Source organism: Archocentrus centrarchus, chromosome 5 (genome assembly GCF_007364275.1).
Source record: "Archocentrus centrarchus isolate MPI-CPG fArcCen1 chromosome 5, fArcCen1, whole genome shotgun sequence".
NCBI classification, from domain to species: domain Eukaryota; kingdom Metazoa; phylum Chordata; class Actinopteri; order Cichliformes; family Cichlidae; genus Archocentrus; species Archocentrus centrarchus.
Genome location: NC_044350.1, coordinates 10,819,922 through 10,844,590, shown reverse-complemented (window position 1 = coordinate 10,844,590; position 24,669 = coordinate 10,819,922). Strand labels below are relative to the sequence as shown.

Genomic DNA, 24,669 nt, shown 5'->3' with positions numbered 1-24,669 from the left:
TTCGCTGAATAAGGAATTGGATTTTCAGTCATCTTAATTCCATTTTTCCCTTGTTTTTTGGGGGGGGGGGGGGGGGGGGGGGGGTCATTATGAATTTCACTTAAGTGAGCTTTTCTCACAGGAAATGTAAGTGGTATTCACAAAGCAAACTCCTGCTGCACTCACTTCTTATTTTGCATAATCTGAAGTTCATTCACTTTCTGAGAGGATACGTAAGAGGTTGGATAACCACTAATTTATCAAGCATACATTACCCTGCAGTGTTCTCTTATTCAAACATATATGGCTTTGCAGCAGTGTGGTATCATAATCACTCTGCCAGCACTCACCAGCAAATCATTCTGTAAATTGCCCACTAACTAATGCTTCTGAGAATATAGCTCTCTAACAGTAACAAGCTGGAGCAGAGCTCTGTGAGATAACACTGATTATTATTCTCCTCCCTTCCCTGCCCACTTGAATTGTAGGTAAATATAATGTGTGGCACTAAACTCATTGGATATGATCAGGAATTAAAAGGAAGTGAGGACGCACTGAAGTTCTCCACCCCTGTTCTACAATTTCTACAATACTATTTGAAAACGTGGACATCCCCTCATAGCATGACACATACACACAGAGACACACACTTTGTGTCTGTGTCTATATGAGTGGGTAGAGTGTCAGCCCCCCCGGGCAGTGGACTTTCAAATATTGAGTACGCCCTACTGTGGAACAAACTGCGACTGCTATCCAATGCCACGGTTGTCTGCCTCTGTTCAGATCACTTCCTCCGCTGGCTCCAGCCATCTGGTGGGAGGTAGCCTTGGCTCGTTTGAGATTTGGAAGCGCTCCAAATAGCTGTCCCTGTCAGCTTTACTGCGCGCTCTGCGTTCTCTCTCCCATGTTGTGTATAATAAGAAGTTAACCAAGAAATCAGGATTACAGTTATAATCCTGAAATCTATGTCTCCCCTCAGATGCACGTCTGCCCCACCTCTTATTTATTAGGTTCTTAGGGAAGATGAGAAAGATCAAATCTGAATCTGACTGAGATGAAGAGAGGTTGGATGCTGCTTTAACTGCTTTCACTAGAGAAGAATCATCAGCTTTCAGTTGTTCTGGTACACCTCTGTATGGTGTCAGAAAAGAGTCATCTGAAAGGTGTTTCCTTATAATAATGGGTTGATTCTTAATAAACCCATTAAGCATGCTTTGGTTTTCTGGGCCCCAGCTGTTCTGCTTTGGTCCGGTGTCACCGCTCTTATCAGTGTAAGCTGTAGAAGGCACTGTTCGCAACCAGCTCAGCATCAAAAAGCTGGCATGCAAAGCCAAAAAGCAACTAGCCAATGTAGGTTTCGTGCAGGTTTCAGCAGCAAAGACAAAGATATTTTCTCGCAGAATTTGGTGGAGACGGAATAAATCCAAAACTGAAGTGACTAATAGAAAAAAGAAAAAAAAAAACTCTATAAGTATTCTACCGTTGCTCTTATCTGCAGAGATCTGTAAAAAGCAATCATTAGAACAAACATCTCAGATAAGTCCCCCGATCCTCATTATCATTTTTGTGACTGCTGAAAGGCCTCAATGATGCAGTGTTGACAGGTAAACAGAGTATGAATGATGTGTTTAATAAGAGATACAATCAAATAATTTCTGCAGTGCTTTAATATATCTCAAAGTTCCAGTCATATAAAAAATATACAACAAAGCTTTGATTTTAACTTTACTGATTATGCTCAGTAAATATGTAAAAACAAGAAATATTTTAACATCTTAACCTTGTTTCTCTGTTATTTCTGTGCTTTTACAAGGAACTTTACATCTTAGTGACATCTTGGACTTTTCCATTCGGGTCAGAGTTAATGGATAGAACCAGCTCCATTTCGTGGCCAGGGGAGGGGATGGGCATTTTGTTAATCTTGGCAAAGCTCTGGCTGATGTCCATAAATGTTTTATTTTTGGTTTCAGGGAGGACCACATAGAGGTATATAGATCCCAAAGTGCAGAACGCCACAAACACAAGGAAGGAAAACGACTGCAGCGTCTCCTACACAAACAGAAAGCAAACAGACAGGAACTGTGAGACACATCAGATTTGTGCATACACTGTGCTGCTGTCAACATCCCAGTTATGCTCAATTCATTATTCATATGACACCTAGTTAAGTTTGTTTTTTAAATCTTACTGCAGAATTTTAAACAATTAAATGATTACTGTTCTCTCCTCCTCCTCACAGCCGGATCTTGACATTTCTCACAGCCTAAACTCTTGCCAGCTCCACTGAGACGTCATCTGTGGCATCTGTTTTGTCATCTTTTTTTGTCAGATGTGTGTCATTGATGAGGACAGCACAACATTCCCACGATTTTCCACTCGAAAGGGTCCCACAAGCATATAAACTGAACATTATGTTTATTGTACAAACTTGTATGTATGTGTGTGTGTTCAAGTACCAAAAGTATGAAAGGTAACCTTGTCCTGTGGGTTATGCCAATAATAGAGATTAGTGACAGATTTAAAAATACACACTGACTGATTACCCAGAGGGAGATTTAGATGTGGAGAGAGGGTTTTGTGCATGTGCACATGTGAGTAAGAGAGAAAGACAGAGAAAGAGTCTGAGTGAGAGGTTAGGTGTAGGACAGAGAAACTTGCCTGACCCTAGCCAGTATGTTACCGAGCTATAATATCTCACTTATGAGGAGGCAGACCTCAAATGCAGAACTATGTATCAGGTATTAGAAATATAGTGTCCAAACAACCATGACCTCAGTAAAGAACTACTTACCCCTTTGATTTCAGTGGTTATATCACCACTGCTGTTAGCCTCTGACACTGTTTTCCTCTGTTGAGTGTATTTCATAATAGCACCACAAAAAAAAACAAAAAACCCAGAGCATCATGCAAAGGGCCTGACCTAGTTTCCATGCCGCCTCGGTGACGTAACACTCATCTGCAAAGTTAGCAAGTTCTTCAGAAAGAATTGCCTCTCTCTCTCAGTTGTCAGTGTAGATGAGTCATCTTACAAACAGGACATTTATGCATTTGTGCAGGACATTTATTCGCTCCATTTGTCATTAATCAAATTTTTTTTTTTTTTTTTTTTGCAAGCCCGTGGATTGACGAGGATGAGACCGTTCTGATTTTGACACTGGGATAAGCCTTTGATCTGCTGTGGTGGCTCAGCTGGGTTCAGTGTGGTGCACACACAAACAGTAAGGCATGCACACAAAAACCTGACTCCTGCACACATGCACAAAAATACACACACTTTTTTAATGCTTAAATGAATGTTGGCTGAATGATGTGCAAACAGAAAAGGAGAAGTGAATGCTTAAAAATCTACTGTGGGCATACTGTAAATCTCAGCATGGGGAAAAAAAAATATCTTGGACAAATGAGTGCCCATGCTTGGACATATACTGTCAGTCACTGGTTTCTGGAGCAACAATGTGTCATCACTGGGGGTAGGGGTTTGCTGGTGTGATGGAGGAATATTTGCATGATTGTGTTCCCAGTGGGAGGCACACTGAAGGAAAATTTCCACAAGGCATGAAAGACTGAGATGTACACAAAATTAGATTTAGATGTCCACACTGGGCTGATTTATGGATTACACAGATCAGCCACGACATCAAAACCCCTGGGAGAGAATAACATTGTTCATCTTCTTATAATGCAGTGTTCTCTGCTGGGACACCATGGGTCCTGGCATTGACGTGGATATGTTGACCAGATTCCCCAGAGTCCAGTATGTTCAAGCATCCATGACAAACCACAGGACCCAAATAACCCAAAGTCCTGGTGCCAGACTCTACAGTTCAGTGTTGTGGCTGATCCTTGCTTATCATTACAATATAAGCATGACAATGGGAAGACAAAAACCATTAAGCATCATGTTTATGGATCACAGTTGCAATTCTACGTACTCAATACCAAGGCATACACAAAATCATTCAAAACTCATAACATCCAAATGGACATGATTGAATGTGGTAGATCATTAGGTTTTACATATCTGATGCACAAATAGAGCGTGCTGTTATTGCCCCATTTTATATTCATATATACATTTATATTGTTGTGAAGCATTGGATTGTTTCTAGCGTTCCTACTACATTAGTTTTTCTCCATATAATGACTTCACCAGCTTTGGTGAGGGTTGAAAAAAGAAATGGCAAGTGAAGGTTTTTTCTTTTCATAAAATCCCTTATGGCAGAAGTTGACTTCAAAGACTGTTTTGCACCCTACTTGAGGAAAGAAATCCAGCAGCACCTCATATTTGAAAATCATGCAAATGGTTCAGAAGTAATGCACATGAATGCACCTCCGTCTTTCATTCATTGGTAGTGGTAGAGTGCTCCAGATACATTATGTGGACAAACGTTTTTGGCCACACGTCTTAATCTTTGAATTCGGGTTTTCAGTCCCATAGCCACTGGTGTATGAAATCAAACACCTAGCCATGCGATCTGCTTCTACAGTTTATTTCGTACAATTTCTTTCCTCCTAGATATTCCACGATCAGCTGTAAGTGATATTATTGCAAAGTGGAAGTGTTTAGGAGCCACAGCATCTCAGCCGTGAAGGGGCGCACAAAGAGTTACAGAGTGGGGTTGCTCAGTCCTGAGTGTGTAAAACTCACCAACACTCAGTAACTGCAGAGTTCCAAACCTCCTCTAACATTAACATCAGCACAAAAGCTGTGCACTGGGAGCTTCATGGCATGTGTTCCCATGGCCGAGCAGCTCCTGTAGGTGTAATGTGTAGATGCACTAATATTTTTGTCCATACAATGTGTATTAAAAGAATCAAAGGAGTGTCTCTGATCAGAAAATTTACAAGCTTCACCATATGACTGTAGAGGATGCCTAGACTTCAATGGCAGCAGAAAGAAGGTCTTTTAAAGCACACATTAGCTCTGTTAATTAAAAAAAAAAAAAAAAGAAAATAAGAGCAACCTGAACAGGAAATCTCTGTTAAAACTTTAATCAGTATGCAAAGCACTACAAACAGTATCTCAACAGAAGACATACAGGTTGTCTGGAGCCTTTTTTTGTGGAGTTTGCATGTTTTCCCTGTGGCTGTGTGGATTTCCTATCATAGGCCAAAAGTTAATTGGTGATTCAAAATGGTGATGGTGTGTGGTTTTCTGTATTAGCTCTGCAATGGACAGGTTACTTGTGTTGAACATGTAGGGATTACAGCAGTCTTGCCTCACTTTGATTTGTTTTAATTATTTTATCAGAACAAATAATCGGCCCCTTTGAATCTGTGAGAGTGTTTAATATTAGGCAGAGCCAAATCCTGGTCTTTTAAATGGAGACACTGGGATTCCCTTCCAAGTTTTCAATAAAAGGAAAGTGAGCACTCTTTGGGTATAATAATAAGAAAATCTCCACAGCAGGAGACAACAAGCATAATTTGCGCATGGCAGAAGCACAAAGGCGGGGCCAGGATTGTCCTCCATGAGCACGCTCTTCTTATCTGTCTGTATCATTCTGCATTTGGGTCAAATGCTTTGATAAAACACAAAAGAAGATGACCAGCCAAATCAGTAATAGTAGTAATTAATTGTGATCCTTTAATTTTCCAGGGATTAGATTTAAAATTGATTCAAAATTCCTTGCACCATAGGCCTGGGAGCCTTTTACATATCTTTGTTCAGGTGCTGTTGTGTTATTAAATATCCATGTAGGAAATTAAAAGGCACAAATAAATGATATTATTTTACATTAGAAGATTTAAATTGCTTTATTGTATAACCCCATTTGCACACTTACTGTACCACTACAGAACCCCACCTGACACCTCAGCAGTGGCCTGTCATGGAAAGATGGGATGTGACAGTTCAGCGGCGTGTTGTCTGAAAAGGGGTCAGAACTGGTTTCAGGTGCACGTCAGGAACCAGTGAGTCACTGCTGCGATGTGGATGCCAGGCATGTGCCTGGGAGTAAGTGGGGCTAGCAAAACCCAACCAACAAAAGCAACTCTGCAACATTTGTGGAATTGGCTGGCTAAAAATAACCTTCTGCTGCTTTCTGTTCCTCACACGTGTCCACATCTTCCTCAGCTGGACAGCCTTATCTCCTGCTTTGCTCTAGGAATTTCAAAATCCATTTCTACAGGTCTCCTGTAACATAGTGCTCTCTTTTTATGTATGCTGTCTACCACCTGTTTAATTACATATTCATTTTTATGTTTACTTGCCCTTCCATTTACTGACATCAGTTGCCAGCAATCTTATTGTTCAGCCATCAAAATGCAAAAAAAAAAAAAAAAACAGTTCTATTTTATCATCACATCATATTTCCTTGTTTTGTGTTTGTCTTACTTAATGTGCAGCATTCATATACACAGAGTTAATATGTGAATAAATAATCCTTTCCCCCCCAGTCTTTTTTCTTTTTTTTTTTTTAATGACAGTGTAGACACAGTGGTGAGGTGTACAGTGTCTTGTACACCTGCTGGCAACTCATTCAAGGATTCACAGACTGGTGTAGATCTAGCGCAGGAGAGTATGAGTGTTTCATTACATGTATAGGCTACAACACCAGTTTTCATACCCTTTGCGGCAGGTATCTCTTGCCTAGTTCTAATCTGAATGGTAATATGATACAAAGGAAAGTAAATGCTAAAGAGTGTAATCAAGGATGTCTTTTTAAAGTAGTTTTTAGCTACAATGCCAATGTGAAGATGTGGATGGCATTTTTAACAGATGAGTTCCCCCCCTGACTTTTGTGTTTCAGAGTGGAGTATCTGTAGAATAGACCTCTGACCTCTGTTTTACAGTTATTCAAAGATCCTAGTGAATACATTTTAAACACTTTGGCAACCTCTTGTCTCCTCGCACAGATCCTGATTGTTAGATTTAAAACATTCTGTGGTGGTGTACAGAGGTAAAATTACAATGTGTCATTTCCCAAGTATTTATGGACCTGATTGTATAGCTATGAAAAAGTAACTTTGCAAAGGATTTTAACATTTTTTAAAATTATTTGGACAATGCTTTGAGAACACACTTTTTCCTCCTGTGAAGACTTAGAAGCTCATGCATCTCTCAGTCATTGTGAGTGAAGGTACAGGAGCATGTCGCCCCTTATTTGGGCTTCTTCTTAAAATCATCAAGACTAAATCAAAAGGAAAAGATGGATCATGCAAGAACAACAACTTCCACCTTTAAGAAACCGCTATCTGAGTGTTTGTTATGCCCTACCCAGCTATTTTAGTTCTCCATTCACTCTTTGCCTCCAACACATGACACTCTCTGGTACTGAAAGGACAAAATTAGGTTTATCTGGAGGGGCTACAGAGCGAACAGGCAGAAAACATTTGACGGAAGGTCAAAACAGCGTCACTAAAATGTCCAGCATGCCTCAAGCAAAGTTTCACTCTGATCTCAAACTTCTACGCTGACTTTTGTTCAAACTTTCTGTTTCTCACAATGAATGTGCCCTTCAAGCTACAGCGAGAGAACCTTGCTTTGTGTGAAAGTTGTAGAGGCAGAAGGAAGGACGTTTTGTTTTTCTGAAAAAGGTGCTGCTCAGCCGAGTTAAAGTTACAATCAGGTTCTGAGCCGCCGTCTTTATGCCAGGCTCAAATGTTCCCATTTCAGAATGGCAAGCCATTTTCTCAAGCCACTTCATTTATCTTGGCCATGTCTAAACTATAGAATATAATTCATGGTGCTTTACCATTTTATATCACATATGTCACACAGAGAAGAGAGTTACAGTAATGAGGCAAGCTGCAATGTAGAAATAGTAGCCGTTATGTGCAATTGTGGATGAATAGAAATGAGACAAAAGAGATACAAGTATGCATTCTCCCCATGAAGTCACATAAATACTGTAGGTGTACTGTAAACCAAATTAATTTGCATTGCCTGTGTAATTCAGTTACATATCAATTTCTGAATCCCTGCTTCTGTTTTCAGAGCTCAACAAGGTTAAGCCTGAAATATTCACTGATAATATCATCTGTGCTCATCTCATCAGAGTGCGAATGCAAATCCTATGTGCAAAGCTCCTGATGAATGCTAGAGGCTAAATGTCATGCACCCAACTGGATCAACTGGTAGTCAGACTCATTCCTAAGCTGCACTCCTATGATGATCATCCATGCACGATATTTCGAGGAGCAAAGGAGGGCTCAAACAACACAAGAACAAAGACGTCAATGAAATCCCAGAAGAAATCATTAAGATGGCCACAGGAATTATGAGATGACATGTCATGAGCTTCTTTATGTAAATCTGTGTAGTTAAAACACCATCACACCTAGTTATAGCTATAAATTTACATGCAATGTATATTTATCTGCATCTGTATTCCAGTCATTCTTAAAAACAATTGTTCAAAATGTATTTAATTTGCAGACTCATGTATCTGTGTAGATCCCTCCACATTAACCGCCCTGCCGCTCAAAATATTGTCCTGTATTAATTCACTTTTGTTTAACTCACAAAGATTGAAATGTCAAATGCCATTAGGATCTAATGAGGGACAAGTGGGACATTATGACCCTGGGCAAATTTCTGTCTAAAAACAAACAAAAAAAACCCTCAAAAACATGTCCTCTTCACACAGGGCAAATATAATCAGACAGTAGCACTTTATATTAGCTAATGTAAGAAAAGTTAAACATGTAAATACTCAAACATGCCATGTAAAAATGATAAAGGTCACACCTTTATTTGAAATGTCTTTTTTTTTATAAAAAATATCTCTCCAATGACGCATTATACTGATGTTGCCGGTTTCCTGACCAGCCAGATAATGGTGGTGTGTTTAGCTAAACATCCCTATCACTGTCCACAGCAATAGTTTGGCAAACTGAGTAAAACACTAATTAGAAAGCACACAGCACAAGTTGCCAGAGAAAGATCTGAAAATAGCAGCCACATTGAAAGCTGTTTGGAAATGCCCGGGAAGATGGTGTTAAAACAGAGTGGGTTCTTTGTTGGTTTGTTTTGGGGGTTTTTTAGATAAAGATTAATGACTAACTTCAAGAAAGAAGCAATGTTAAGGTATAACATTCTGTGTATTCTGCGTCTAAACCAGAAGAGCAACACTTCACACTTGTAAACTGCCCATTCAAGGGCTATGTTGCTTTTTACATCAATGCCACTCACTGAAAAGAGCAGACAGAGAGAACAAGGTGTGCCTGCAGCTGGACAGCAAGCCTTACACTTGTGAAGTAGCACTGCAGTGAATGTTTGTCCAAAAGACAGTTGATCTGTCACAAGGGAAAACTTGCTAAAGAGATATAAAAACTCACTGAGTCTCTCTATAAAGTCAACAAGTTGTCAATAATGAGGGGTGCTGAAGTGTGATAATCGCTGCTTTGTGTGACAGGAATGTCAAGGACCCAAGCTAAGGTGGTACAGTATGTGTTAGGTTATGTGAAAAATAAAGTTTGTTACATAACCTCATGCAAATTCATTTGAATAACTAATAATCAACAAGTGTGACTGCGTCTATAAAAGCAGAACTTTGGGCAGTTTGCCAGTCTGGAACATTCAGGTGTGTTAACACAATGCCAGTTTTCCCAGGTATAGACTTCCCAGAAAATTCACCCCAACGTCAGACTGTGCAATTCTCAGAGAAACCCAAAAGCTTCATCTCAGACGCTACAGGCCTCAGTTAGCATGTTAAATATTAAAGTTTCAGGACAGTACAATTAGTTTTCAGGAGGAAGTCTCGTCTCTCTCTAAGTTGAACAAACCACAAGACTTCTGGAACAATGTCATTTGGACAGATGAGACCCAAGTAGAGATTTTTGGTTATAACGCACAGTATACATCTGACAAAAAGCAAACACAACACATCAGCACATACACCTTATACAACTGTCAAGTACAGCGGTGGAGGGATGATGACTGGGGCTTCTTTTAAAGCTGCAGGAACTGGGCACCTTGCAGTCACTGAGTCAACACTGAACTCCTCTGTATTCTAAAGTGAAGTGTGAGGCTTCTCTCCCCAAAAATGATTACTTCTAGTTATCTCTGCAAAAGGTGATTCTATAACCTGTTGAAGCATGGTGTGTATATATAAAAGAAAAACAATACCCTAATCTCAAAATGGGTATTCATTACCCAATGAATACCCAAATAGCTGAATGTTGACGTAGGCATAAAACATCTGTGATCCACCACAGACCGGTGTGTTTTGGATAAAGGTCCAAAAGTATAAGACTTTTATCTGAAAACAAATGTTGCACAGACAGATCCAGAGAAACCAGCAACAGATGTTTTGATTAAAATCAAATTCCATCAGTAAGAATTACCAGATACAACTGACTTAACAGATCAGTGGGAGCGATACAAAAAAAAACACTTAAGCGCTCCAAAGAGAAAACACCTAGGTATACATTTTTCAAGTTAACATGCACAAGAAAAACAGCAGGTTGCTGGAGATCTCAATGCACTAAGGGAATAGCAAAGCACAGACAGTGAAAGCTCCACTGGCTGAAAATGACAAGAACATTTCCCCCACAGTTTTTACAAATCAGAGGAAAGCAAGAGTTAACAGGTAACCGCCAAACTACTACTAAGACAAAGAAGCGGTGAAGGAGACAAGACACAGAAAAAGACTGCTGTTTGAAATGTGAAAGAAACCAAAGGAGCTATAGATCAAGTTCATTCAAATCGCAAAGCTATAAGGTCCTTGGAAGAAATATTAACAGCAGAGGGAAAGAAAGGAGGCGACATATGAAAGCATGAGGCTGGCAAACAAGTATTCAGTCTGTGGAATGAGGAACTGCATTGATTAGTTAGAACTATGTCTGTCATACTGATTGATCCTCTTTTCAGTTCAGTATCTTTTATGCTTGCCTGCATACAGTTTATAAACAGATGTATATGATAGGTCGAGGTAGCCACAAAACATCAGACTTAGTGCACAGAGCAGTGATTCATCAGGTGGTTCAGCCACTGAATCATTTTTAAAGGTAGATAACCCGCATTCATCGCCTTTTCATCAGGATCCCCATTTTTGCAACATTCAATAAAAAGAAAGCCCACACTTCAGTAAAAGTCATTTTATTTCTTTCTAAAATATCCCCTGCTCACTCTCACTCTCTTAAAGGAACAGTGCTTGTCCTTACAAAAAAAAGGTGGTGATTCCACCCATTTCTATTTAATAAGTTATAAACTAATTTTAGCAACAATATGAATGAAGAAAAACATGCAGAATAACAAAACCAATTTAACTTAATGACCTGACATAAAAAAAAAACTAAGAAATGTAAAACAATTATTTTATGCAGTAAGAGAAAATAAGCCGGTGAATGACCATTAACGAAGCTTCAAAGGGCATCACAGCCAGCCAAGTCAGACAGTTATGATACAGAACGTACTCATTAAAGATGCCTGTCAAGATATTAATGACTGCTACAATATATCAAAGACAGAGGGATCAGAAGGACGAAACAAGGATGAGTCATTTATAATACACACACAAGCTGTGATTTCCCCAGTAAAACTCCAGGGTTTCCTTCAGTGTCTGCAAGCCAGCTGCGCCTAAGCAGCAGATTTTAATGTTTTTTTTTTCAGATGGGAGGAGTCAACAGTGCTAAAAAGTGTACTTGCTGAAACTATGAACACTTTTGTTGTTCTTTCCGATTTCAGCCATTTCCAGCTTTCTCTAATTCAGGGCTGTTGGTGATAAAGTGTTCAAATTATATGCAAACTTCACTGAAAGCAACACACCTCTGTCACCACTGCCTTTACAAAAGGGTTTCTAATTCAATTCAATTCAATTTTATTTATATAGCATCCTAGGCCTATTGCAGCATAACTAAGGGAGGGTTCAGGGTCACCTGATCTAGCGCTAACTATAAGCTTTATCAAAAAGGAAAGCTTTAAGCCTAAATCCTAACTGGGAGCTGGTTCATCAGAAGTGGGGCCTCAAAGCTGAAGTCTCTGCCTCCCATTCTACTCTTAAGTATCCTAGGAACCACAAGTAAGCCAGCAGTCTGAGAGCAAAGCACACTATTGGGGTGATATGGTACTATGAGGCTTTGTATGTAAGGTTACATTCACACTGCAGCCTGAAGTGACCCAAATCTGATTTTTTTTGCCCTCATGTGACCTGTATCTGATCTTTTCATGACAGTCTGAACAACACCGATTTTTACAAATGCAACCCAGGCCATTTGCATATGTCGTCCTAAATCCGATACGTATCTGATCTTTTCAAATGTGACCTGTGGCTGTACGGGCAGGTCGCATTCATCCAACCTGTACGTCATTGACACTCAACATACGTCACTATTCTGCGTCCTGATCCCTGTTTACATCTGCAAACACTGAGCATGCTCACTACGTGTGATGTTATCGCGTCGTCTACTGTGCATGCGGGACACTTTTAGGTTGTTTGCAGTTCACACAGGAGGCCTGCAGTGTGAACGTAGCCTTAGAAGAAGGATCCATCCATCCATCCATCCATTTTCTTCCGCTTATCCGGGGCCGGGTCGCGGGGGCAGAAGCCTAAGCAGAGAAGCCCAAGCTTCCCTCTCCCCAGCCACCTCCTCCAGCTCATCCGGAGGGACCCCAAGGCCTTCCCAGGCCAGCCGAGATACATAATCTCTCCAGCGTGTCCTGGGTCTACCACGGGGCCTCTTCCCGGTGGGACATGCCCGGAACACCTCACCCAGGAGGCGGCCAGGAGGCATCCTAATCAGATGCCCGAGCCACCTCAACTGGCTCCTTTCGATGTGGAGGAGCAGCGGCTCTACTCTGAGCCCCTCCCGGATGGCCGCACTCCTCACCTTATCTCTAAGGGAGAGGCCAGCCACCCTTCGAAGGAAACTCATTTCTGCCGCTTGTATTCGCGATCTTATTCTTTCGGTCACTACCCAAAGCTCGTGACCATAGGTGAGGGTAGGAACGTAGATCGACCGGTAAATCGAGAGCTTCGCTTTTACGCTAAGCTCCCTCTTCACCAGGACGGACCGGTGCAGCGTCCGCATCACTGCAGAAGCAGCCCCGATCCGCCTGTCGATCTCCCGTTCCCTTCGCCCATCACTCGTGAACAAGACCCCGAGATACTTAAACTCCTCCACTTGAGGCAAGAACTCGTTCCTGAGCCGGAGATGGCACTCCACCCTTTTCCGGCTGAGGACCATGGCCTCAGACTTAGAGGTGCTGATTCTCATGCCAGCCGCTTCACACTCGGCTGCGAACCGTTCCACTGCGAGCTGGAGGCCCCCCCCTGATGAAGCCAACAGAACCGCATCATCTGCAAAAAGCAGAGATGAGACTCTGAGGCCACCAAGGAAGAAGCCTTCCGCCACCTGGCTACACCTAGAAATTCTGTCCATAAAAATTATGAACAGAATCGGTGACAAAGGGCAGCCCTGACGGAGTCCAACACCCACAGGAAACAAATCCGACTTATTACCGGCTATACGGACCAAGCTCTCACTGTGGTTGTACAAGGACTGAATGGCCCGCAACAATGGGCCAGACACCCCATACTCCCGCAGAACCTCCCAAAGAACACCCCGAGGAACACGGTCGAATGCCTTCTCCAAGTCCACAAAGCACATGTAGACTGGTTGGGCAAACTCCCACGCACACTCGAATATCCTTGAGAGGATAAAGAGCTGGTCCAGCGTTCCACGACCAGGACGAAAACCGCATTGTTCCTCCTGAATCCGAGGTTCGACTAACGGACGCACCCTCCTTTCCAGCACCCTGGCATAGACCTTACCGGGGAGGCTGAGGAGTGTGATCCCCCGAAAGTTGGAGCACACCCTCCGGTCTCCCTTCTTAAAGATGGGGACCACCACCCCGGTCTGCCAATCCAATGGCACTGCCCCAGATCTCCACGCGATGTTGCAGAGGCGTGTCAACCAAGACAGCCCTACAACATCCAGAGCCTTCAGGAACTCAGGGCGAATCTTGTCCACCCCAGGGGCTCTGCCACCAAGGAGTTGTTTAACTACCTCAGTGACCTCACCCCCAGTGATGGTCAAGTCATCCCCCTCATCCCCAGACTCTGCTTCCACTACAGAAGGCGTGTCAGTGGGATTCAGAAGGTCCTCGAAGTATTCCTTCCACCGTCCGACTATAGCCTCAGTTGAAGTCAGCAGCACCCCCCCCGCACTATAAACAGTGTGAGTGAAGCACTGCTTTCCCCTCCTGAGTCGCCTGACGGTTTGCCAGAATCGCTTCGATGCCGTCCGAAAGTCTTTTTCCATAGCCTCACCAAACTCCTCCCACACCCGAGTTTTTGCTTTGGCCACTACCCGAGCTGCATTCCGCTTGGCCTGTCGATACCTGTCAGCTGCCTCCGGAGTCCCACAGGCTAACCAAGCCCGATAGGACTCTTTCTTCAGCTTGATGGCTCCCTTCACCTCCGGTGACCACCATCTGGTTCGGGGGTTACCACCACGACAGGCACCAACCACCTTGCAGCCCCAGCTCTGAGCAGCAGCCTCAACAATGGAGGTGCGGAACATGGTCCATTCGGACTCAATGTCCTCAGCCTCCCTCGGAATGCTGTCGAAGTTCTGCCGGAGGTGGGAGTTGAAGATCTCCCGGACTGGGGCTTCTGCCAGGCGTTCCCAGCACACCCTCACAATACGTTTAGGTGTGCCAGGTCTGTCCAGCATCTTCCCCCGCCACCTGATCCAACTCACCACCAGGTGGTGATCAGTTGACAGCTCAGCTCCTCTCTTCACCCGAGTGTCCAGAACATACGGCCGCAGATCTGATGATACGATTACAAAATCGATCATCGACCTGCGACCTAGGGTGTCCTGGTGCCATGTGCACTTATGGACATCCTTGTGTTCGAACACGGTGTTTGTTATGGACAAACTGTGGTTTGCACAGAAGTCCAATAACAAAACACCATTCGGGTTCAGATCGGGCAGGCCGTTCCTCCCAATCACGCCCCTCCAGGTCTCACTGTCATTGCCCACGTGAGCGTTGAAGTCTCCCAGCAAGACTATGGAGTCACCAGATGGAGCACTCTCCAGCACCCCACCCAGCAGCTCCAAAAAGGGTGGGTACCCTGAACTGTCATTCGGCGCATAAGCGCAAACAACAGTCAGGACCCGTTCCCCAGCCCGAAGGCGCAGGGAAACTACCCTCTCGTCCACCGGTGAAAACTCCGACGTACAGGCAGCAAGCCGGGGGGATACAAGAATACCCACCCCAGCTCGTCGCCTCTCACCGAGGGCAACTCCAGACTGGAACAGAGTCCAGCCCTTCTCCAGGAGACTGGTTCCAGAGCCCAGGCCATGCGTTGAGGTGAGCCCAACTATGTCTAGCTGGTATCTCTCAACCTCACGCACTAGCTCAGGCTCCTTCCCCACCAGAGAGGTGACATTCCATGTCCCAACAGCCAGTTTCGATAGCCGGGGATCGGTCCGCCAGGGCCTCCGCCCTCGGCCACCGCCCGACACACATTGCACCCGACCCCTACGACACCTCCTGCGGGTGGTGGGCCTGCAGGAGGGCGGGCCCATGTAACCTCTTCGGGCTGCGCCCGGCCAAGCACCACGGGCTAATGCCTGGCCACCAGACGCTCTCCCTCGAGCTCCCTCCCCAGGCCTGGCTCCAGGGTGGGGCCCCGGTAACCCTATCCCGGGCAGGGTAAACTGTTCCCTTGTTTTTTCACTCATAAGGGTCTTCTGAACCGCTCTTTGTCTGGACCCTCACCCAGGACCAGTTTGCCATGGGAGACCCTGCCAGGGGGACAAGCCCCCAGACAACATAGCTCCTGGGATCACTGGGACACACAAACCCCTCCACCACGATAAGGTGGCGATTCACGGAGGAGAAGGATTTTAGATTCAAATCTGGTTTAACAGGAAGCCACGGAAGAGAAGCCAATATGGGAGAATCAGACAGCAAATGAAAATCAAAGTCTACGTCTACAGATAATTTTCCAGTAGGAAGACTCCCACCTCAGTCTCTCAGATGAGAGTTTTCCATTTGTCACAACAGCTCAGCAGTAGCTCACCACTTTTTTGTCCCTGGAAGTGTTCTAAAGGTCTTGAAATAAAGACTGAATAATCAAATTAAACCACACAGGTTGAAGGTGTAATTAAATTACTCAGGATCTCTCCTGTACAGGTATTTAATAATATTGTTAAAATGCAATTTAAGTATGTTTGTTCTGCACTTTTTGTCATAGTTAATTCAGATTCCCATCATAAGTTTAAAAACAAAACACAAAAACAGAACTTCTAAAATTGTTTGTTTTTTTCATGGCTGTACACATGTTGATACAAGACACTATTCAGAGTGACTCTACCGCTGCACTGCTTATGCTATATGTAACCCATGTTAAAATCTGACATAAAAAAGAATAAACAGTTGATTAAAAGTCTGCAGACAGAAAATAACGTCACTGCCCCTTTAAGGAACTAGCGTTACAGACGCAGCACCTGAGTGACGCTGCAGTACACAGACCGGAGGGAGAGAGCAGAGGAGGAGTCGGAGAGAAGAGCGGTGATTAATTAACAGGAAAAAGTCAATATTATAGTGAAAAAAACATAATCTACCTGGTCGGGAACTGACGGGGATTTTATGAGAACTAAGCTACATCGGGTTTGGTCAGGTTTTTTGCTTGGTTGGAAGCTCGGTCGGAGCGAGGATTGGTTTGCCGTGTGCGACGTGCACATTCACAGACGGGATTCAAGATGGCGAGCCAGACCTAGACCTTCAATTCATCTTCTCCATCGCATTAGGGAGGGATTCTCCTGCGTGTGGTGATTCGCTGCCGGAGCGGTAGGAATATCAGGAACTAGTTCGAACTGAACTGACCAGAACTGAGAACTGATTGAATTATTGTCCTTTTTGGACTGAGTCAAACTGAAGCTTTTCACTGAACTGAGTACCTGAATTTACATTTTGACTTGAACTTGAATTTAAAGTGTCATACTTTGATTTTCATATGTTTATGTGTCTGAATGTGAATTGAGTAGTTGTGGTCCACTTTGATTTAATTGTGTTTGAAGGTATTTTTCTTACCTCTAAAAGAAAGGAGATTGAGTTAACTCAGGAAGAAAAATAGGAATCTTAAAATAGATGCAACCTAGGAAAAAAGACTGGTTTAACTAACTCAAATTAGTCTTATCAAAATAAGCTAGGTAAACTAAAGAGCAAAAAGAAAGAGTGACATACTCTTTATTTTTTTTCCTTTTCAATTATATTTGCCTCCTTATTAAGAACCTGCAGGGTAATTTTGTTTCATGTATTGTATTTTATGTGTGTGTTTTTGCATTCAGTAAATTGCCGGCCTGTTCCACTTAAAGCAGCGATCTCTGGTGTTGTTATTCTTGCTCCCCACTCCTTAGAGCCTAGAACTGGTCCAGTGGCGCAGTTAGCGGTGTGACACCGGTGCTACATATAAATAGAATTTTTTTCAATGATGGGCATTTTCAATGTGGCTGTCACACTCCTTAATTGCCTGTTAACAACAGGTTGCATCAGTCTGGTTGGCACGCAGGTTATAAATGTGGAGCTTTATATGTCTTGAACCCCAGCAGCCACAAACCTCCTATCCAGCAAAAGTCCTCTGAAATCCTTAGGCCTTTTTGTTGAGGCTTGGCAGAGATACCACATGCGCAGGGCACTCTGTTATCTTACACACAAGAGCTCAGTACTATTCTGTGGGGCAGAAAACTGTCGCTGGTACACCTGCAGTGAATTCTCTATGTTATCAACCTGATTTCCCCCACTCACTACACCCAAAAGTGGCAGCAGAGTTTATAATTGTGTTGGAACTAGTCCATCTCCTGTTGGGAAAACTGCAGCCACTCTAGCTGTGCAGGATTTTGTACATGTATTTCAGTCACACAGAGGAATTTACCACCCTCACTCAGAACGGTTAGCCCTCTATGCCTCGAGCGGCAGATGCATCAAAATGCTGCCAGTCTTCCCCCAGCATGATGGAAACCATTCAAAGTGTTCATTCCTACTGTCTGCTATTTGAAGTGAAACATATTTGAAACTGGTGCAATAACAGATTATTTCATATCAGTTTTTTTTTTTTTGTTCTGATGTGTTATTCTTCTTGGAGAATGATCAAACACGATACTGTGCTTTCTGCTGCCCTGCTTCACTGATTTTCTGAATCCCCGGTGCTGATCTTGGCTTTTGACCAAACACATGCTGTAAGAATGTGCGATTGTTGAAGACATTTTTACTCATGGCATCAGTCTTAACCAGAAAACTGCAGACCATCTGAGTCCATCAGTTGGTCCCAGAGCTGTCTGCGTTGTGCTTGCGAGCTCAGGCTGTTTTAATGCGCATAAGAGATCATTTTAAGAGAACTGTACAATACTCCACTAATCTCCATTTTTTTCCTATGAGGAATGTAAATTGAATTCCCTGTCCAGCATGCTTGCTTTACTCTTGGCAACCATGGTCCTATATTTCCAAGACTAACCCTATTTCTTGTAAGTGACTCACTCACTGCTTTACGGGAGAAAACTGTAAAGGAGTAACTATCCCCATGGGCCAAAGATCCTATCCAACCCAAGCTTCTGCTACATCACAGGCCTTGTTAAAAGGGATGTCAATTCAGGAAATTTGACTTCTCACACTGGGAGCAGATTTTCTGAAGTATCTAATCTCTGGATTGTCTATCAGGATAGTCAGGTTGACTTTGAAGCAATACAGCAGCTGGTCTTATCTCAATAGAAACTTAAAGAAAGAACTAATTTCAATGAGCTGAAATCTAGTAAGTGATAAGACTATAAGACAGCAATGGATAAACTAGAAATTGCTTTAGATAAGGCAGTTGGCTCTCAGGAAATGAGGATGGCTCTCAAGGCCCAAGACATTTACAATACCTAAAGGTCAGTTGCAGTCCCATAGGATCTGATGTATCGTGAGGTAGCTGACAGCTCAAGACAAAGGCAACAAGATGTGTGCCGGAGAGCACAGAAAATGGTTGAGAGTATGAGAGCTGCTCAAAGAGAAACTACGAGTGTTGCACAAGCACAGCGGTTAAGACCCCAGAGGAAATCAGAAGTCCACACTTTGCAGACCAGTGTCCATGTCTGTTATAGCTGTAAACACAATTAACACTCAAGGATCAGACCACATCAGTCTTGATCTTAAACAAGTAAGAAGACGCACAGTATTTAAAATATTCATTCAAATATTGGCATTGGCTTTGGTATTATAAATGTCATCCATTGCTGAAAACACATGATTTAATTTATCCAAAAGATTACATTAACTCCCAGTTGCCAACTTTTTTGTAATTGTTTTTTAATCACTGCACCCAAACAACAGAACATATTCTGAGTAAGTGATGTTTGCCAATGTAAGTGTGTGTATCAGTGCACTGGATCCTATGTGTCTGAGTGAAGAGGTTTGGGCTGTTTTGGTCGTTTTTATTGTGTCAAACCATTATTACTGCATTTGAACTTATCATTTTAATGTAACCTAAACTATAACAGAAAAGTATTATTGCACCAAACTTTTTTTTTATACTAAACATTTCTAGCGACTTTTAGGAAGACGTTGCAGTAAAGAGATGAAAAAATAGAGATAAAACAAGTAAGTGAAAAACAACAACAACAAACAAACTCAGGGAAACAAAAGAAGTTAAGATGAGAGGAGGCAGTGATGTGCAGTGGTCTGGGGTAACCAGTTGGGCTTCAGGAGATGAAAGAGGAGCCTGTGGTTTTCAGGAAAACATTCCAGTTTTATGCAGTGATGGGCCTTTCTGTCCTCAGCTGCTGTATATTTTGATTATGACACCCTGAATTTCATGTCTAACAAAAAAAAAACAAAAAAATCAAGGGACTGTTTTGATCCTTTTTTTTTTTGCAGTTTATTAAGAAAGCGTGTACATTGAAAGATTCTAATAAAACAGGGCAAAAATTGGGGTCTACTCTCCATGTTATCCCCTGCATACTAGTTTTGAGTGCTCTGTGTACTCCCTTATCTACTTGTAGCAGCTCGTTTTGAAAGGTTAAAGTATGATAGGTGGATTTTCAGCCATATTCTAAAATAATGAGCATCTACTTGTGTCGTGGTTGGAACAAAAATACAACTGAATGCCCCCTCATTCAAATAATCAAACCACTAATGAAGGCAGTACAAAAGATAAACTCTATCCTGTAATTTAGTCTTCAGTACTCTTAAGCTCCAGATACAATGTTGCCAACATTTTCCACACTGCCACTGCATCTTTAATTAAAGATCCACAATTCTTTGGAATGCCCTTTTCTTTTAAACTCCTCACCTCCAGTTTATCATGCAGGATTTTCCTTGAAAATCCAATTATAAAATAAAACCTTTCATATCATCGATTGCAAGTTTGTCTTAACTTTGGAAAAGGACTTCCAAGCCAGAGGGGACATTATAAAACTGTTTTCAAAGGTTGTAATTCTCGTAAAAATTAAATCTAATCTGTAAAGTGGGATAAGTGCCCCTTAACAGTAACTTTTACTGCCAATATTTTTGCTTTTATGGAGTAAGAGCTCACAGTGTTGTCACATTAGCCAAGGAAATAAAAACTCCGATTCATAATTCATGTTGAGTTTGCCTTGCATGGTTTAACTGCTTTACCTTATGGCTGTGCCAGCTGAGGGTTGTAATAAATGAAGAGGGATCACACTTTTCATATCTGCGCTTTACATAAAGGTCAGGATTAACTTTAAAGTATTCCAGGCTCAATCTGAGTGCCTTGAAGAAAACTACCTTACAGAAGTTAGGGGAAATAAGATCGTGTTCCCATCATCATTCTTCCACTTTTGAATATATCTCAAGAACATTTTTTTCATTAGGTTAGAAATCATGTTTTGAGACTACAGATTTTAGGTTTAACAGACAGACACTGCAGTGGTGCCATAAAACTGCATTCAGTCTAATGGGCAAAACAGGGGTCCTCTGAATGCAAAAAGAAGTCAGATTGCACAGACATTAATGGGGAAAATTACTCTTTGACTTGTGTTTTCTGTGACTTGAGTAAGCACTGATGAATTTAAAGACTCAACTGGTTGTTTCAAGTCATACTGAATACAAAACTATATAAAGTTTACAAATAATGGTCCACATTATTGTAAAAAGGAATGATGAAGCACAGTGTGCTTTACAGTAGGCCTACCTTGTAATTAACAAGTCTATGACATGGCAACTAAAACTACTCAGCCCAAAGCTCAGAAATGGGACTAAACTATCCAATGATTGGTGCCAACATGGCTACGTTCATTTTTTATATACAGTGGCCACTACCCCAGCATGTGGATACAATTATGCCACAAAATTATGAATATAGATGAGGCGACCTGTTCAGGGTGTACATGGCCCAATAACAGCTGTGGACTGGATAAGCAGTTAAGAAAATTGATGTACAGATGATTATGGATGGGAGTGAGACACTTCTCACACTTTAAAGAAGCCAGCTTGCCAGTACAGCAGTTTACCTCAAACCCCATTTACCAGAAAATATTACTTTTATAAGAATATTGTGTCTTATTTTTATTATGATAACTGTGGAATTAAAAACAGATATTGTGATTGCCTGAGAGTATACGCATATGATGCCACTCACTTGAATGAATGGGAAAAGGAGGCCCACAGCAAAGTTAGACAGCCAGTTTACTGTGCCAGCAATCATGAAGGCAGCAGGTCGGTAGGACTGTTCAAACAGTTCCCCGGTCAGGATAAAGGGGATGCCACCTGACAGAGAGAAAAACAAAAAATAGAGGCACTGTTAGCTATAATAAACAAACAGCATTGGTCAGAAAGGATTTACAGTATGTGCTTATTGCCTAATAATAAGACATGTTTTTGTTCAGTCTTGATGCTGAAAGATGAGCTCACAAAGGTCAAGTGATATTATCTTAGCTTATGCTGCCCTCCTACTTATTGTGACTTTTTTTTAACCAGACATGTTACTTGCAAGTCTTACACTAAAACACATACCATCGTTACACTTGGTTTCCACAGCACATAATCCCTTTTTATCAGAAAACTCATTAGATACCATCAGCAATTTATCTCACTGAAACAAAGTCTTGTTTGTATCCATACGAGTTTGACTTACAGAATTTAAATAAGCAGGTACTTCTTTTGCTTTGTTCACCATCAAAGTATGTGTACTCTGTGCTGGATTAAATCAGCTGAATGCATAATAATTACTTTACTAAATAATTTTCATTTTCATTAATATAAATTGGTGTGTTTTAGTACTGCCACACAGTCACAATTTCATTCTTTTAAGATCATGTTCCCCTTTTTTGAAAATCAGGACTTTATTTGGTCTGGTCTTTAAATATTTAATATTTATATTTAATATGTATGAGCCAACCAGCCATCCATTTTCTTCCATTTATCAGAGGCTGAGTCACAGGTGCAGCAGCCTATGCACAAAAACCCATACATCCCTCTCCCCAGCCACCTCCTCCAGTTTATCCAGGTGAACATTCCCAGGCCAGCCGAGAGATATAATCTCTCCAGTGTATCCTGGGTCTACCCCAGGGCCCACTCCTGGTAGGATATGCCTGGAACACCTCTTGCAGGAGGTACAAGAAGGCATCCTAGTCAGATGCCCGAACCACTTCAATTGGTTGAGCCCCTCTCAAATGACTGCACTCTTCACCCTAAATCTAAGGGAAAGGCCAGCCACCCTTTGGAGAAAGCTCATTTCTGTCACTTGTATCTGTGATCTTGTTCTTTCAGTCACTACCCAAAGCTCAGGACCATGCTGACGACCAAGCTTGTGACTGATAAGTTGGCAGCGTCACTTTTACACTCAGCTCTCTCTTCACCACAATGGACCAGTACAGTGTCCGCATCACTGCAGCCGCGGCCCCAATCCTTTTGTCACCTTCCCTCACTCGTGTACAAAACCACACAATACTTCAGCTCCTCGACTTGGGATGGCAACTCCTAAACTGGAGTGAGCAATGCAGACCAAGCTCTTGCTGTGGTTTTACAGGGATTGAATGGTCTGCAACAATGGGCCAGACACCCCATACTTCCGCAGCACCCTCCACAGCACACCCCGAGGGAAGCAGTCAAATGTTTTCTCTAAGTCCACAAAACACATATAGACTGGATGGGTAAACTCCCCCACACACACTTGAATATCCTCGAGAGGATACAGAGCTGGTCCAGTGTTCCGCAACCAGGACGAAAACCGCATTGTTCCTCTTGAATCCAAGAATCGACTAACAGACGGACCCTCCTTTCCAGTGTTGTTGTGTCTTGTTCTGTTTATGTGTTGAAGAAATCCTTTGCCGACACAGTCTCAATGAATAATATAAGGTTTATTACAAAAAAGACAATGTCAAACAGACTTCTCGAGACGTCTGTGAGAGGAAAGCCAATTGATCCAAACTCGCCGCACAAAGATATATATATGCTTTAATATCTAATACACACCTTGTCACACGAGGGGGGGTTAGAGTTAGGTTTTACACCTTTCCTTATTTGGTCAAGATAAACAGAGCTCCCAGACCGAGAGGAATTTTTCCTATAGTTTAGGGGACAACATACATGCAGTTCCACATAAGAATGTCAGACACCAGCACCCTAGCACAGACCTTGAAGTTGCAGAGGCATGTCAACCAAGGCAGTTCTACAACATCCAGAGCCTTCAGGAACTCAGGGCGAATCTCATCCACCACCAAGGAGTTGTTTAACAACCTCCCCGCAAAGGGTAATTTTTCCTGACTGTATGCATACTTTCTTTTAATCTTCTGCAAATTGTAAACTTGTTTAATGGAACTTTTGTCTGTTGCTATGGTTTATATTCCAACAATACATGAATATAAGAGACATACATCCTGGTATCAGAGCAAAGGCACATTTTTGTTAATGAAATATAAGCCACTACCACTGTCGTCTTACCACTAAATGGCATAACAGCACAGCATGCAGTTGGAGTATTTTCTTAATCACCCAAGACACATGAAGATGGATTTGCAAAATTCTCTACCCCCTCAATTATGGATGCAAACACAATGCCACAGCTGAAAATGTACCCACATCTTGTCAAAGGGAAACCCTTCAGGCATTCTTTTACAAACCACAGAAGTGAGTATGCAAGAAAAGGCTGCTACAGTAATAAAGCACCCATCATCTGGAGCATTGAGTCTTGGGCAGATAGCGGTGGCAGAGAAGCCAAGGGTACCAATAATTTGTGGTGGTGCGCGTAAATCATGTGCAGTAGAATGAACAAAAAAAGCATGATAAAGGGTCCGTGCTGCATGTTTTGCTTGAATGTATATAATTGAAAACAAAATGCCTTTCAAAGTTTGAATTCACACATGAATGATAATATTTCAGAAGCATTGTTGTGCATGAACAAGTAATGGAAGCGAGTCACAAACAGCAGTCATCCTTATTTGTCACAACATAAACACCATTATTGTAAGTTATGTCTTATCTGGACTGTGTGTCTTTTTGAATAAGCTGCAGCCTACAGAATACTGATGCAGGGGTGTAGATAGTGTTCTGTGTAAAGCAAAGCAAAGCTGTCAAATGTTGTGTTCGTAGGCAGCTTCAAGGACGGGGCTCCTTGTGTATCTCACACATATCTCACAGTCTCCCCCACATGATTCTAAACCAAGACATCCAGACATGTGTGAGTTCATATTTTCATTACTTAATGAAAGATATCAGATAGATATCAGTTCTATTGCCTTATGTATTGTAAATGTGTTTGAAATACCCACAAAAAACATGAGCTAAGATAAAAA

The 24,669-nt window shown here is 42.2% G+C and overlaps 1 protein-coding gene across 1 annotated transcript in view; it reads right to left on the bottom strand.

Moving 5' to 3' along the window:
* Positions 1 to 1,642: 1,642 nt before the first annotated feature.
* Positions 1,643 to 24,669, bottom strand: part of slc2a9l2 (solute carrier family 2 member 9, like 2) — a 102,292-nt gene continuing 79,265 nt past the window's right edge. Inside the window, exons 11-12 of the mRNA XM_030728798.1 lie at positions 21,516 to 21,643; positions 1,643 to 2,028 (exon numbers count right to left, since the gene is read on the bottom strand). Coding sequence (XP_030584658.1) covers positions 1,798 to 2,028; positions 21,516 to 21,643 — 359 coding nt within the window. The 3' untranslated portion in view covers positions 1,643 to 1,797. The remainder of the gene's footprint in view (positions 2,029 to 21,515; positions 21,644 to 24,669) is intronic.